Source organism: Phascolarctos cinereus, unplaced genomic scaffold (assembly GCF_003287225.1).
Source record: "Phascolarctos cinereus isolate Bilbo 61053 unplaced genomic scaffold, phaCin_HiC Scaffold_9;HRSCAF=440, whole genome shotgun sequence".
NCBI lineage: Eukaryota > Metazoa > Chordata > Mammalia > Diprotodontia > Phascolarctidae > Phascolarctos > Phascolarctos cinereus.
The window spans coordinates 213232429-213249694 of NW_027556402.1; the positions used below are offsets into that span (position 1 = coordinate 213232429).

At 38.6% G+C, this 17266-nt stretch overlaps 1 protein-coding gene and 1 pseudogene across 3 annotated transcripts in view; one reads left to right on the forward strand and one right to left on the reverse strand.

The window, feature by feature from the left end:
• The window catches only part of SWAP70 (switching B cell complex subunit SWAP70), an 83149-nt gene that overhangs the window by 9670 nt on the left and 56213 nt on the right, over nucleotides 1-17266 (forward strand). For all 3 annotated transcript variants that reach the window (XM_021001931.2, XM_078148603.1, XM_021001932.2), the window contains exon 2: nucleotides 12135-12275. In XM_021001931.2, coding sequence (XP_020857590.1) covers nucleotides 12135-12275 — 141 coding nt within the window. The remainder of the gene's footprint in view (nucleotides 1-12134; nucleotides 12276-17266) is intronic.
• Nucleotides 923-1490, reverse strand: LOC110218917 (large ribosomal subunit protein eL20 pseudogene; annotated as a pseudogene).

A 17266-nucleotide genomic window follows, 5' to 3' on the forward strand; every position in this document is an offset into this window, starting at 1 on the left:
AAATTAGAATCATAGATTATTAAATAGGGCTGAAAAAGACCTTAAAAATTATCTAGGCCAACACCTTCATTTCCCTGAGGTCCCGAGAAGGGATGTGATTTGCCCAAAATCAAGTAATTAAAAAATGACCTAGCTGGGACTCAAAATAAGGCCTTTAATTCCAAGTTCAGTCGTCTTTTCAAATATGTAATTTAAATATGTAATTTTTATTTACATAAATTATTACATTTTAATTTAAAATTTTATTTACATAAAATTTTTAATTTTAATTTAAAATTTTTATTTACGTAAAATATTACATAAATTACACAAAATATGTAATTTAAGGAAGAACAATTACAAATATTTAATTCTTGAATAATATATGCAAAGGGTTTTAAAGACAAAAAATCAACATATGAATATAAGGTATAGTGCAAAATGTTTTCTTAACTACTGAAGGAATGAAAACTAAGGGAGTGATCGTTTGGGAACGATTTTCTGGAAAAGTTGAATCTTGACTTCCAGATATCTTGACTATCTAGAATTTTGACTTGCATAAAGAGGGGAAGCCTATGAATGTTAGACTGGGGAATTTAGGTTGGATTAATTGACTGTGTAATGAAGAGCTATTTGGGGTTTTTGAGGAGGAATGGAATGGCTACAAGGGTTTTTGACAACATTGGAGTGAATTTTCAAGGAGGATATTTTCAGTTTCCTCTTGCTTAGGGGTATGGTGAAGAGTTTTCTCACTTTGGGTGTCCACATGGATCCTTTCCTAGCAGATATTGTGATATAATCTGACAACTTTAAACTAGATTTCAAAGTAAGGGAGAGGTTGGAGTGGAAGGGTAGAGGTGATGAGGAAGGTCTCTACATTATAATAGTCCCTCTAAGAGTGGATTTTAGGACAAAGTGAATTTCTTTTTTTTGGGGGGGGTTTCCAATTGAGAAATTTATTTAAACAGATCAAATAAAACAGGTGCCTCCTTGTCTCTGCTCTTAGAAGAATGTGTTGGGCCTCTTGGTTTGTGCTGGTGATGCAGAACTCTGTGGGGCAGAGGGAACTTGATTTTGGAGTCATGAAACTGTTTGACTGTAGGCCAGCAGCACTGGCTGGTAGGAATTTCTTCCACTTTCACTGCCTGGATGGAGTGGGCCCATGCATGGTGATGGGCTCTCATATCTCAGTAGCACTGAGTGATGGCATTAGCAGTGGTCAGGTCCCTGTACGTGTTGTGGGTTCCACTCCTGGAATCGTAGCCCAGCCAGATGCCAAAGTTTTTCGTCCTAAGAGGGGTCTTTTCAAAGACCTGTCTACAGTTTACAATTTCTCCGGAAGACTTCTTCATCTTTCTCAGCTGGGAAACGAAGTACCAGAATTGGGACTTTGCTACAACATGAGTAGGAGCAAAGACCCTCATCCGATGAAGAGGCGGCACTGGACTCTTGGGAGTAGGCAGGCAGCGTCCAACTACCTTATATCCTCTCAGGGTGCCCGAGGCCTTCATGCTGCTGCCGCTTCACTTCCTGCCAATCGCAAAAGCGATAAAGTGAATTTCAATTGAACCTCATCTGGGAAAGTTTAATTATGGAGGTACCAAAAGCAGCCTTAGGAGATGGCCTCCATCTGAATACTGTGGCATATATACGTCTCAAGGACAGGGTTCTAGCCAGGCTCCCTTGACTAGCTGTACCAGCTGAATTAGTTGTGCCTCTGCTTTGTATTCAGCATGGTGGTGGTGGTGGAATTGGCCCTGGGGGCCTAAAGAAAAAAGGCAAGGTTGCTGCTCTTATGGTTCAGTTGTGGAGACAAATCATCTATCCATTCAATATGAAATAACGAAGCTATGTAGTTATTCTGAATTGTGTGGTTTAGATTATTTGTGACATTGGTATTCAGGGTAAAGAGGCATAGGAAAGGTCTAGAGCCAGGAGGGAAAGCTTAATGAGGTGAGACAGGAGCTGGTCCCTGAGGAAGGATAGCTAAATATAGCTAGGCAGATGAGTGAATTTCTAGGGAAAGGAATCATGATTTGATATTATTAGAGGAAAAAGCAATTGAGATATGGAATCTGTCAATATCCATCCATAAATGTTGAGTACAAACTGTATTCCAAGGGTTGAAAGGGTTATAAAGACTAGTTAGGGGTAAGATAGAGACTAGTTAGGGATAAGATACAAATGACTACAACACAAGGCTTTATTGGGATAGCAAGGTGGTGCAGTGGATAGGGTTCATATCTGGCCTCAGACACTAGCAGTGACGCTGAACAAGTTTTTGCCTCAGTTTCCTCATGTGTAAAATGAATTGGAGAAGGAAATGGCAAACCACTGCAGTATCTTTGCCAAGAAAATCCTAGATGAGGTCATGAAGAGTCTCTCAGCGAAAAATCACTGAACAACAGCAAAGACATTAAGTTGCATACCAGTGGTCCATAATATATAAGAATTCACAGAAAGGAGATAGCATTTTTAGCTGGGGAAGGCTCAAGGAGAAGTTAGTGTTCAAGTTAGGTTTGGAAGAATGGGTAGGCTTTATGAAGGTAGAGATGGATGGAGGTGGAGAGAAAGTGAGTGCAACAGCCACTCTGCCATGTTCAGCAATGCCTTAATGCCATGCCTGTAAGCAAAGGAATAACAGTTAAAATAATGCTTTAAGAAGAGAGGGAGGGGTTGCTCCAATGGAGTCAGAGATCCTGGACTCAAACCTCTGACACGCAGTACCCTGTAACCATCTGTCTGGGTCTTCTTACCTGTAAAACTAGGAGGTCAGAGTAGAAGACTTCTAAGGTTTCCTTTCAGCTCTAAAGATGAGCTTGGTTGTAGAATTCTTGTCTGAGGATGAATTTGAGAGAGGAGGGGCTAAGGGTCAAAAGACAAGTTAGGAGAGCCTAGTCTAGGAACAAAATAACAAGGGCCTGAGAAGATGCTGTCATACAAGAAAGAGCAATGGATTTGGTCCATGGGCCCATAGATGTGGGTTAGGCAACAAACATTTACTAGGCCCTGTCTGTGTGCCAGGCAGCCACGGCGATGAGCAGGGGGTATATAGGCTTTATTGGGATAGCAAGGTGGTGCAGTGGATAGCAGCTGGAGACAGTAAGGAATGAAGTAGAAAGTGTACGTGGAAGGTAATCTAGAGAAGGCACTTGGGGAGTGGGGTTGGGAAGGGCCAACTAGGAAAGACTGTTGCAGAAGGAAGGTGGGATTTGATCTCAGCCTTTCAAGGAGATCCTGAAGCCAAGGACTCTCTGCCTGCCGCTCACTAGTCCTGACTTTGATCAAGTCATTTCCTAAGTTCCTCATCTGTAAAATACTTATGCTTTCTACTTCAGAGAGTGCTTGTAAGGCTGAAATGAGATAATTTAGGTTCAGTGCTTTGTAAACTGTAAAACACCATTTGAATGCCTTTGTAGATGGTGGCAGTGGAAAGAATTGAGATTGGGGAGAGAACTTGTAAAGGATGAGTTAATTAGACTTGAGAGAGAGGGAGTAGTCAGTCATCTGAGATCACTGAGTCATGAGCCAGAATAGAAGAGTCTATCAGATAGTCTGAACATAAAAGGGAAGACCACAGAGAGGAAAGTTAGAAGTAAGGATATTGTCAGGAAAGGGAAAAGTGACTCCTTGTGGAATGGGACAAGACTCCCAGGGAGACAATACTCCCGTCTGTGTGGAACGGTTGTAGGAAATTGGTCATAGTGGTTCATTGTTAGGAGGAATTTTCCAGTGATTTGCTGTTAGCTTGATGTTTTCTAAAACTCGTAGAAATGTTCATACCTAAAAAGAAAGACTTGTTCTGTAGTCAAGTACTGTGTCAGTCAATTGGAATTAACCCCTCATTTTTTGCATTGGTGAAACCTGGTTATCTGCTGTAAAGAAAAACCTGTCATTTGTCCATTGGGCCAGTTGCAAAGTCTGTGGAATCTTAACATTTTTAGAAGGGTGAATTCTTTGACTTCATTATTTTGAAACACTTTCTGGGAGAATTTCACATCAGAAACTCAAGCCCTCAGCTATGTTGAAATACTGCTTTCCAAGGCACAGTTTTTGGTTTGTTTTTTGATGGTAAAATAAGACCAGGACTTGTGATTTCCTTGGCGTAGGGAACTCTAGGTGAGTAAGTTCCCTTTACCAATTTAGTTGGTTACTTCTTTGCAGCTTAGAAGTGCCTAAAGCCCTGAGAAGTTAAATAATTTGCTTGAGGTCACAAAACCTGTCCCAGAGGCAAGACTGTCTGACACCAGGTCTTTCTTGCTTTGAGACTGGTGCACTATCCTGACCAACATCATTTTACAACTCTTTTTATTTGAATAAGGGAATTTTAGCACATGAAAAGTCCCTTGCAACTTGTGAGCTACTTCTTTATCTCTGCCAGCTTGGTTTGGGCCTTGATTTCTGTTCCCTTCCATTTCTGCAAGAGTGTGCACTTTGAGAGATCTTCTGGTTCTCTTTAAACTGTGTGACTTCATAAAGGTCTTTCTGGATTTTTTTTTTTTGCCTTACATTTATCAGTCTTCCATCATAGCGTCCCATATGTGAAGGTTCAGAAGTTTATTTAGCCATTCCCGTGACAAATCAGGACACCATAAATATCCTTGAGTGGATCTTTCTGTGTGTTGTCTGTTCCACTTTCCAGGTATATTTCCAGTGACAGAATTATTATGGCAAAGCGTATGTTTCTTTATTAAAACATTTTTGGTTGTAATTAGTTTTATTGATGCATTTTGTTTTTATGTCATAGAAATTTCTAGATGACTCCCTCCCTCCTCCTTCCTTAGGAATTTGTAATAGAGTGTTATTATTTTTGTAATTTTGTAATTATTTTCTATCAGCCAAATTCCTTTCCAAAAAGATTGCACTGTTTTTCCCCCGAAATTTTCAATGTATTCTTGTACTCATTTCTCTATAATCCTGTGAGCATTGTTTATTGCTTTCAATTATTTTTCCAGTTTGATGAGTATGAGAAAGCTGTCTACAACAGAAGCCTTCACTTAATTTCCTCTCATTTTATTCTTAACTCTTCAAAGTCTGGCTTCTGACCTTTTCGTTCAAATGAAACTGTTCTCTTCAAAGTTACCAGTGATCTTTTGATTACCAAATCTAATGGCCCTTTCTCAAATCTCCTTCTTGACTTGTCTGTAGGCTTTGATGTTGCCTATCACCCCTCCTCATCTCAAATTGGACTATTGCATTAGCCTGTTCCTTGGTTTTCTGCTGCAAGTCTCTCCCCACTTCAGTCTGTCTTTTATTCAACTGTCAAATTAATCTTCCTGAAAGGCAAGTCTGACCATGTCTCCTCTCCTCTTCAGTAAATTCCAGTGGCTCCGAGTCTCCTCGAGGATCAAATAGAAAATCCCGTTTGGCATTCAAAGACCTTGATAACCAGGCTCCCTCCTTCCTGTCCAGTCTTCTCATACCTTGCTCACACCCTGATACTTACTCTGTGATCCGGTGACCCTGGCCTCCTGGCTGTTCCTCATTTCAGACTCCAGCTCCCCACTCCTGGCATTGGCACTGGCTGTCTCCTGTGCTTGGAATTCTCTCCCTCCTCATTCAGGATTCTGGCTTCCTTCAAGTCCCAGCTGAAATACCTTTCCACATCCCTCTGAATGTTTTACCTCCGTTGATTATCTCCATTTTATCCTGTGTATGTTTTGTCTGTACAAAATTGTTTTCATGTTGTCTTCCTCGTTAGTGCCAGTTCTTTGAGAGCCAGGACTGGCTTTTTACCTTTCTTTGTATCCCCAGTGTTTAGTATAATGCCTAGCACATAGTAGGTCCATAATTCTTATTGACTGACTACTACCTCAGAGTTTTTAATTCTTTGGATATTAACGAAGATGAACAATTTTTTTTCAGTGATTTTTACAGCATATGTATGGTCTTTGGAAAAACTGTTCATATTCCTTGACTGTTTGCCCACTGGGGACTGGGTGTTACCTTTGGATATGATATTTTTTTTTTGATGAGGCAATCCGGGTTAAGGAGTTCTTTGGATATTTTTTAATAGTTCCTTATGAATTGTAAATGTCAAGTTTTTAATGTTATATTAATTCTGCATTTTTCTAGTTTCATTTTCTTTTTTTTTAGGCAGTTGGGGTTAAGTGACTTGCCCAGGGTCACACAGCTAGTAAGTGTCAAGTGTTTGGTCTGAGGCCGGTTTTGAACTCAGGTCTTCCTGACTTCAGCCACCTAGCTGCCCCCTCATTTTCTTTTTGATTATATGTTTATTATACATAAAATAATTTTTATTTTATCAAACACATTTTGTCTCCGATTTTTCCTCATTCTGTATAGTGGATACAATTTTTAAATATGCAATTGAATTAAATATTCTTTTTTCTTCCATATTCTAATAATTAGTTTAAAAATGTATTTGATCCAGATAGAACACATTTTAGTATATGGTATGAGATATGAATGTATTTCTATTACATGGCTAATCACTTTTCTAATTGCATTTATTTCTCCAGTTTTCTTTTCTTTTCTTTTCTCTTTTTTTGTTTGTTTGTTTGTTTTTGGTTAGGCAGTGGGGTTAAGTGACTTGCCCAGGGTCACACAGCTAGTAAGTGTTATGTGTCTGAGGCAGGATTTAAACTCAGCTTCTCCTGAATCCAGGGCCAGTGCTCTATCCAATGCACCACCTAGCTGCCCCTCCAGTTTTATTTTCTACAAGCTTGTCAAACTCTCATCTTTTACATTTATGTGGTTCAATGTCTGAGATCTCTGTTCTAGTCCATGGATTTACTTTCCTACTTTTTCCCAGGACTAGTTTTGATGATAATCATTTCATAATATGTCTTAAAATTTGGGTATACAAGTTCTTCTTCATCATCAGTTTTTTCCCCTTTATATACCCACGTGACATTCTTGTTCATTAAAAAAAATTGTATTTATATATTTTGTTTTTATATCACTTACATTTTCCAATGTATTCTTCCCCCACCTCTCCTAGAGAGCCATCCTTATGGGAAAGAATAAAAAGAGAGAATTAAGTAAAACCAGCCAACATATTGAAAAAAACAAAACAAACCAAAACCCAAAACTAAACTGGCATTATATACAGGCCCATAGTGTCCTGTTCTGTCTCTCCTTTTCCTCTCTCCCAAATCTGCAGAAGAATTAGAAGAAGAATGTACTTTTTCATATTTCTTTTATTTTTTTGGGGGGAGGGGAAAGTTAGATTATTTTTACAACATTCAATCTTGGCTATTTTGTTGTTGTTTCCATTTACACTTGATCATAGGATCATAGATTTACAGCTAGAAGGGACCTTACAGACTTTCTAGTCAAACCCTCATTCACAGATGAGGAAACTGATTAAGTGATTTGCCCAAGGTCACAGAGATGCTAAGTGGCAGAACCAGGTCCTTTGATTCCATATCCAGAGCTCTTTCCGCCTCTCAGTGTAGTTGTTGTATAAATTGTTTTCCTGGTTCTGTTACTTCACTTTGCATTAGTTCGTATAAGTCTTCCCATGATTCATTGTACTCATTATGTTCGTTTTTTTGTAATATGATAATATTCCATTTCATTCCTGTGCTACACTTTGTTTCACCATTCCCCAATCAGTAGGCATCTACTTTGTTCCCAGTTCTTTACTACTATTAAAAAAATACTGTTATAAATGTTTTGTTGTAAATGGGGCCTTTCTGTTTATCATTGACCTTTGTGATTATATACCTAGTAGTGGGATATTTGGATCAAAGGTATTTTTAGTAATTTTCTTTAAATAATTCCAAATTTCTCTGGTGGTTTGACCAATTTGCCCCATGTCTTCCCACAACTCCCCAACATTGATAATTCTCTTCTTTTTTCCTCTTTGCCAGTTTACTGGGTGTGAGGTAAACCTTAAGAATTGTTTTGATTCACTTTCCTCTTATTAGTGATTTGGAGCACTCCTTTATGTGGTCGTTAATAATTTTATGATTCTTCTTTTGAGATCTGTTCATAGATTTTTACCAATTATTTATTGGGGAATGACTTTTGTTCTTAAATATTTTTATTGGTGGTATTTGCAATTTGCAAATAGATTTTGTTATCTCGTTCTATGAAGAACTGATATTTTGACTGGTATGGTAATGTAGATTTGGGAATATTATTTTTACTATATTGAGCCAATAGATGTAGGGAACATCTCTTGATTTCATTTTCTTTAAAACTTTTAAAAGTTATTTTGTGTTCTGAATTTAACAAACACCATAAAAAAGCAGAAAAGAAAGGATTACAAGTGAAACTGATTTTTTTTTATTATATACAACTCATTTTATAAAAATACATCATTTATTCAACCTGCTACTTTCGCAGCAGGTCTTCTGTGTGTTTACTTCTGAACTTCCTCTTTCCTGTGCATTTAAAAAAATGATTCAGTGACATCCCCCCATTTTTTGGGGGGAACAGTAAGTAGTTTTCCACCACGATCTCCTCCACAATCCCTGTAACAAGTAAGCATACTTAAACAAAACACATTCATACATTTGCTGTGTCCAGCAATGTATGTTTCATTCTATGCATTGAGTCGATCACATCTCTGTCAAGAGGTGGGCAACATGCATCATCATAGGTCCTCTGGAATTGTAGTTCATCTTTACGTTAATCAGTGTTCTTAAGTCTTTCAAAACTGTTCATTTTTAGTATCATATAAATTATTCGCCTGGTTCTTCTCATCTTACTGTACCACTTCGTACTAGTCTTCCCAGAATTCTCTAAAACCATCCCATTTGTCACTTCTTTTAGTACAATACTGTTACATTATATAGCATAATTTCTTAAGCCATTTCCCAAATGATGAACACTCTTTTAGTTTCTGCTTCTTTGCCACCCCTGAAAACCTGCTATAAATATTTTTCTAAATATGGGTCCTTTTCTGCTTTCTTTGGTCTCTGGGAATGGGGCTAGTAGTTGTATTGCTAGATCAAAGGGTGTGAAAAGTTTAGTAACTTTTTGCGCACAGTTCCAACTGGACTATTTCTTATATCCTCCAATAGTACGTTGATGTGCCTGTCTTCCTGCAGCCCCTCCAACAATTGTCACTTTACTTTTTTTTTTGTCATCTTTGCCCATCTGTTAAGTGTGAGTTAATATCTAAATAGTCTTGTTAATTTGTGTTTCTTTACTTATTAGTTATTTGGAGCATTTTTTTCATAGGGTTGTTGAGAGCTTCGATGTTTTCCTTTGAGAATTGCTTGTTCATTGAATATGGGAAGTCTTTTTTTTTTTTTAGCTTAGGCAGTCAGAGTTAAGTGACTTGCCTAGGGTCACACAGCTAGTAAGTATCAATGTGGAGAAGTCTTGATTTCATTTTCATGATTGATCTTACTTGAAGTGCTTAAAGGATGAAAAGTAAACCCCAGAAGAATCTGAGGCTAAGAAGATCTTAGTAGGGACTTATATCATTAATTAGAAGCCATAGCAGAATGCAGCAGATGAACTGGAGAGATGGTTTCTTGCATAGAAATATATCTTTTAATGTGGTAGCAATAATTCCATATTTGATAATGGGAAAGCAGAAAAAATATTTCACAGTTGTATGGTCACTTAACACATTTTATGGAAGGTGCTTGTTACAGAGATTCAGCTTTTTAAAAAAAGAAGTATCAAACGTCCCGATTAAAGATAGGATCACTTTTTTTTTAAAGCAAGAATTTTGTGATCTTTGGCCTTTACTTCCCCATCTGTAAAGTGGAGTCACTGCTGCTAAGCTGAACAGTGGTTTTCCTCTAAGGCTTGTGGCTTTCAGTAAAGCAGCTACCAGGAGCTCTGTTTAGAGCATCGTGCTCACCAAAGCTTGCAGCATGAGTTTCTAGGTGAACCAGGTAGCCTGGCCCTGTTAATGGCCACAGACTAGGTCCATTATCATGCGTTGATTAAATGTTGTGAAGTAAGAGAAAATTTGGGAACTCTATGCAGATCCATCACTGTTACTGCTAGAAGGCTGTGACTGTCATCTTTTTATAGGAAGGGCTGTAAGTCATTCCAAGTACAAAAGAATCTATTAGTAATTGTGAGTAAAGCAGAATGTAATTCATCATGTTGGAGTCCTGGGGCCCACCCAGTGATGCTTGCTACTGTGGGCTCACTTGCTATGGTGAGAAGCATTTAGGCTTTGGAGGCATGGCTGGTGTCCAGTTCTGCCCTGGTCTCGCTGAGTGTGTGACCTTGAGCCGCTTCTCTGATTGTCTGAGCTGATCGCCTGTGTGTAAAATGGCACTAATCATCTCTGCCTGCCCCTCCTGCCAGGAAGGCTCTTAAAGGATCCAACTTTGTCATGTAGAGAAAGTGCTTTGTACACCATAAAGGTGGTGTATATTTAGAGTGCTTATCGTCTGGTCCTCAAAATGTTATTCTGATTCTTAATTGAAATAAAAACCATTTTGATACAGTTTGTGCTTTTTAATTGTTATGAAGAATAAAGATTTCCAAGGTACAGGATGCAACTTTGTTTTTCCCTTCTATTAACAAATTTCTTATTGTCTTCCTTATTTATACTTTTTGTTGCTACTCCATTTGTCCTGACTTGAAAAGCATAGGAAAGCTTCTATACACACAGTTCTTTTTACTGGGTAAATACAATGTGTTGGGTAAAGTCCCAAACATTTTTGAATGGGGAGACTTAGAAAGATCTCAGAGCCAGAGCTCAGCCGGAGTAGAGTTCTTCATTTTTACATGAAATAGGATTGGGGGGAGGGGAATTGAAGCTGCTTTTGCTAGGGCTGGGGAGGAGACTGGCTCACAGGGCAGGGCCCAGGCATTGATTTCCCCTTATTCTTTAGAAATGGCTCCTTGTTTTAAACCTTGCCGTTACTGGCAAGTAGGAGGATTACTTAAAAAGCACAGTGCTTTGCAGGGTTTTTTTTTTGGATAAGTTTTCCTGACTGCATTTAGAATCTTTTTAGTATTTACGTCCTTTACTTTGCTTACTTCCTTAAAACCATTTCAGCCTGTAGGAAAGGCTCTCAGTGAGGTCCTTTTCTGTACACTGTAAGAAAAACACAGATGCAGAATGGGGATTTGCACATGTTCTTTTCATGGATAAAAATATAAAGATACTAAAAGCAAACCCTTACGAAAAACTCTGAGGAAAAGGAAAGTTCTTCTCCTAGCAAAGAAAGCCACCTCCCAAATGTTGAATGTTGGTCGTTGCTTTTGTTTTCAGAAATAAGGTGAACTTTAACCTAAGGTTGGCTGTCTCAGCAGGAAGATTTAGAATGAATTTATTTAGCGTATTCAGAAATGTGCATGTGAAGTGGAGGTGATTCAGAGGTTTCCTTGTTTTGCTTTGTAGTATCATAGATTTAGAGCTGGAAGGGACCTCAGAAGCCAGAGTCCAGCCTTTCCCATTTTAGACACGGAGAGGTCAGGGGACACGCCCAGGGTCACTAAACTAGGAAATGTCTGAGAGGAGAAGGAAGGTCCTGCACCAAGTAGGTGCACTCAGCTTGATGTCCCAGCTGTGTGTGCTGATGGCCCGATGAGGTTCAGAGCTGTGTAAAATACATTTTGAACAAATTGTTTTAGTCATGGTGGATTTTTTAAGTGACAACAGAAATGAATTGGTGTGGATTATTATTATTATTATTATTATTATTTATTTTACTCTCTGTCATCTCAGTATCCATCATTTTTCATGCTTCTGTTTGGCCTCTCCTTTTCACCCTTTTCTTTTTGCGTGCACAAGTTAACTCTTTTATTGTTGTGTAGACTCTTTGAGTAGTAGCCTTAGAACAGAGGGCAGGCTTGCATGTTATAGGCACTTAATAGATGTTTGTCAAATTGAGTTGAATTACACTGAAGACTAAACAGAATTTGAGAGCTGGGAGGGACCTGAGAAGATATGAGCTCACCCCTCTCCATTTTACAGATGGAGAACAAAGTCTCAGAATGCCTTGTGCAGGGTCTTGCCGCTAGTTAGTGACAAAGCTGGGCGCAGACTGGGGAGCTCTCCCCGTGGTCCTTAGAACACATCCTCTGCCTTTCTCCTTCCCAGTGCAGGCCTGGTCAGGGTTGCCAAAGGGCAGGTGCCAAGGGTTTGCTGGCGGCCCCCTTACTGGAAGTGCCAGGAAGAAGAGTTCATGGTGGTGGTGGTGGTGGGTGGTACTATTGCAAATGAGTATTGTGGTTTGCTGTCTCAAAGACCTTTGTCCTTTTAGGTACTGTCTCACAATCTGTGTACGGTGCTGAAGGTTCCACATGACCCCGTGGCCCTGGAAGAACACTTTCGGGATGACGACGAGGGGCCTGTCTCCAATCAGGGCTATATGCCATATTTAAACAAGTTCATTTTGGAAAAGGTAGGAGGCCGATTTCTCACCTCTGTGGTCTGTCCTTGCTTACAGTTCTTTCATTAAGCTGCTGTTTTTCAATGGTGCCTTTGAGGCTGTGTTGGCAAGAGAGACACTTAGTCTCTGTTCACTTCAAGGAGGAGTGCTTAGAAAGAGAGAACTTGGAGCCTGGGCGGAGTGAGAAGAATGTGTCAGGATCCAGGAGAGGCAGGCAGGCAGGCTCACATCCCACACTGACTGAGGCACGGGGCTCTGGATGATCCCAGAAGAAGGACTGCCTGGTGTGTGGCTTGGGATGAAGTAGCTTCCTGGGTGGTTCCCTAAGGGCAGTCCCAAGGAACCCCTGTGCTCCGGGGGCCCTTCCTGCTGGCAGTGTAACAGAGGGAGCCCTCAGAGTTCTAGTGCCTTTAGGTGAAAAAGGATTCATCTTTGAGAAGAAGAGTTCTGTAAACCAGAGACCAAATTAATATTAAATTAATAATTAATTTAATTAATAATTAATATTTATGCCCAAGAGGTAGCATGCCTCTTGATCAGCTGTCTATTATAGTGTAGCTACATAAAATTATATAACATCAGCTTTGATGGATTCCAATTTTTATTCTTCACTGGCTCTGTGATTTCATCGGTATTGGGAGCTCTTGGCGAGATATTTCCTCTACAAATAGAGATTAGCACCTTCTATGCACGTGGCACCCTTGGAGAGTTCCTTGGACACTGAGAAGTGGCCTTCGTGTGTTGGAGATGAGGCTTGGGCCCACATTGTCCCTATTATGAGGCTGGCTTTTTATATATTCTTATGTATATTATATATATATTATAAATATAATACATATTATGTTATGTATTATATATTATATATATTTGTATATTCCAGTATGCCCTGATGCCTTCTAGTTATAATTTATTGAAATGAATTGTGTGGCACCCATTCAGTAGTTTTTTAATGGGTATCTTTGTATTTGAATCTCACTGTTGAAATTAATTGGGACAGTGTTATAATTGTTATTTCCCAGTTATCTCTTCATAAGAAAAATTGGAAAGAATAACTATACATACCACCCAAGGGGGAATAGAGTATGAATTTTGCTTGAATATTTATTTTGCCATTCCAGGGTTAGGGATTCCATCCTGAAATTTAAACTTATGCTTCTCTTTAAAACTTGAACAATTTCTGGGTACAGATCATTGGCAAATTAGTGAGCGAGTTGTTCTGTAACAAGGTGTTGGATGCTGAAATCTGGAAGCGTGGATGAAGCGTTCTTCGTTTGAAAGCGTGGTCAAGAAAACAAGGCTGTGGGGCCAGTATTCTCTCCTTTGGTTCAGTCTCTGTATGCTTCAAGTGGGAGTCCCTGGCAGACTTGAAAGAGAAGAATTGGAGACTAGGCAGAAGGAGACGACTGTGTCAGGATCCAGGAGAGGCAGGCAGGTTCATATCAGATAAATCACCCTTTTATGTGGAACAGGAAGCTCTGTGGTGTTTAGGACTGGCTGCAAGTGACCCAGTATCATATGCACACAGGAGCATGTGGAAGGCCTCACTGTCTGTAGAGAATCCTGCTTCCATTTTGACTTTGTGCTGCACATCCTCCCTGATGGTGGCAAACACCTTTGACAAGCGTGGGTCTTCCTGGTTAAGCCTTACTTGGGATTAAAAGCCAGAGCATCATTGAACAGAGCTGTCTCTATTTCATTCTGAAAGGAATTTTGTGTGATTTGGATGTCAGCCTTTTTGATTTCTGCCGTGTTTGAGGAGAGGCAAGAATTTGCTTTATAGTCAACTTTTTAAAATAGAGGTAAAGCGAGATCATTTCTGCACCTTTCAGTTGGTTGTGTGACTGTAAAGATTTATGCTGCAAAATATCCCTTGTTAGATGTAAAGGCCAATACTATAAGCAAACTAGGAGAGCAAGGAATAGTTTACCTGTGAGATTTATGGAGAACAGAAGAATTTATGACCAAACAAGAAATAGAGAACATTAGGAAATGCAAAGTGGATAATTTTGTTTACATTACGTTGAAAAGTTTTTGCACAAATAAGGCCAGTGCAACCAAGATTAGGAGGGAAGCAGAAAACTGGGAAAGAATTTTTACAAACAGTGTCTCTGATAAAGGCCTCATTTCTGAAATATGTAGAGAACTGAGTCAAATCTGTAAGAATACAAGTCTTTCCCCAGTTGATAAATGGTCAAAGGATATGAACAGGCAGTTTTCATAGTCATATAAAAAATGTTCTAAATTGCTACTGATCAGAGAAATGCAAATCAAAACAACTCTGAGGTACCACATCACACCTATGAAATTGGCTAACATGACAAAACAGGAAAATGATAAATGCTGGAGTTGTGAACTGATACAACCATTCCGGAACTATGCCCAAAAGGCTATAAAACTGTGCATATCCTTGATCCAAGCAATAGCACTTCTAGAGTTGTATGCCAAAGAGATCATACAAATGGGAAAAGGACCCACAGGTACAAAAATATTTATAGCAGCTCTTTTTGTGGTGGCAAAGAATTGGAAATTGAGGGGATGCCCATCATCTGGGGAATGGCTGAACAAGTTCTGGTACATGAATGTAATGGAATATTATTGTGCTAGAAATGATGAGCAGGTAGACGTCAGAAAAACCTGGAAAGACTTGAATGAACTGATGCTGAGTGAAATGAGCAGAACCAGGAGAACAGTATACACAGTAACAGCCACAATGTGTAATGACTGACTTTGATAGATATATTTCTTCTTAGCAGTGCAAGCATCCAAGACAACTCCAAAGGACTCATGATGAAAAATGCTGTCCACATCTAGAAAAAAAACCAAAACTATGGAGTCTGAATGCAGATTGAAGAATATTTTTTGCTTTCTCTCTTTTTTTTTCTTTTTTTGTTTCTTCTTTCTCATGGTTTCTTCCATTGTTTTTTCCCCTCCCATTGGTTTTAATTCTTCTTTGCAACATAACTAATGTGAATATAGGTTCAGTATGTATATGTAGAGCCTATATCAAATTGTACACTGTCTTGGAGTGGGGAGAGGGGAGAGATGGGGAGAAAATTTGGAACTCAACATCTTATGGAAGTGAATGTTGAAAACTAAAAATAAATAAAAAAAAAAGAATATCCCTTATGAAAACTTGGCTGTTTGCTTCCCATACCTTCATCAAGGATAGTATATGCATGTATAAGTTAATTTCATAAAGATTTTGTAGAGATGGGAAAGTAGGCATGTGAGTTGATAATATACGGTATTTTCTCAGTTGTTAGGGGTGTAGAAGAGGAGGTAATAACAGAGTATAATTTTTTCCAACCCAAGATATTCTCTCCTTTTTCTGCTATTTTAAGGATTGATCCCCCAACTTGTGTTATTTTTGTATAAACCTCTTTTGAGTATACTTAATCCAGGTGTTATCATTTCCCTTTTTCCTTCCTCCTGCCACATTGTTAATGTTAGAGTTACAATATGATGGTTTCTGTTGTCATTTATGGAGAAAAATGGAAACATTGGCACCTTTTCCATTGTTTTGTTTGTCCTACCATTTTCATCCTTAAATGGCCTTGTGGTGATCTGACTTAGTTGAGTCTCTCTCTAAACTTTAGGAAAATTTATTTTTCCTTCTGTTTCTTGTTTTATGAAATGATCTTCCAATATTCTTCTGTAAGACCTTACAAATGAATTTATAGTCTAAGCCAGTGTTACTGTTGACTTCTGAAGGGGAACAAATATTTGCTGTCTGATAACAGTTTGTAGGCTCTATCAGTCCCCAGGTTGTGGTGATTGATTTACATTAGTTAAGCATTCCTAGGAAATGGTGATAGTTCATTTTGATGTTCTTTTATTTTAGTGGTTTCTTTTTTTTTTACTACTAAAAAGTTATTACTTTTTTTTCTGCATCAGTAGCTTTTAAAAATAGATCATATTGGAATTGCCTGAAGTGCCTGCCATATAATTTGGTATTTGATGTTTGCAATAAAAAGTTGATTGTACATAGACTGTTATTTGGAGATGATTTCTTTTTCTGTTTGTTAAAATATATCTTTTGTTTTTATGATGTTATTTGGTGTTTTTCATGTCTAGTGCTTCCTCTCTTCTTGAAGGAAATATTGATATATAGATATAGGTTGACATATATATAAATGAATATATTTGTGTGAGGCATCTATGTATTACTAAAAACCTTTTGCTTTTATTTCTGAACCTTATTTTCCAATATTTTTGCTGTCTTCCCCTAGGCCCACCTTTGCTCTAACATATGTTGATTTAGTTTGGACCATTTTGTTGAATTCTTTGTAGAATTTCTTCGTCACCTCATCCTCTACAACAGATGTTGGAACATGAGCTGCAGTTATGTTCATGGTGGTCTTTCTGCGGTTACTGATTATGAGAGCTACAATATGAGATGGCTAGGTTTCTCATAAAATATTTCTTGTTGCCTCTAGGCAGGATAAAACACTACATTTATTCCCTTTTTTTTAAACTTCACCATTTAGCTGCAACTTCCTTTTGTCTTCTGCTTTGATTTTTAGTAACAATGTCAATATTGACATGATTTATTTCCTCAAATAACATGTCTTTTTGGCCACTGGGCAGGAATCTCACATTTAGCCAAATTAATGCTTATAGGTGTCTAAAAACTGGGATGCTTTTCATTCTCTCCTGTCTTTTCTTGTACTCTGCCACCATTGCTGCAGAATTCATCTGCTTAGGTCTAAGGGTGATTTTTTTTTGTTTGTTTGTTTTGTTTTGTTTTATGGGTTAACATGGTCAGAGAATTTATTCCCCAGTAACCAGGCTCTTGGTGATGAGCCTATCTGTCCTTAGCTGGGCTGGTCCAAAGAAAGAAGATAGAATCTGTTGCTGAGACAGTACTTGGAGCCTTTCTAGTGTGGTAGAAGCTTTTGGAATTTGTATTCTGTGGCTGGAGCATTCAGGAAGTCAGGGTAACCGTACTTTGGAGGCACATCAGAGGGGAACCTGATGGAGGTCTTTGCTGAAGTGGTCCTGTC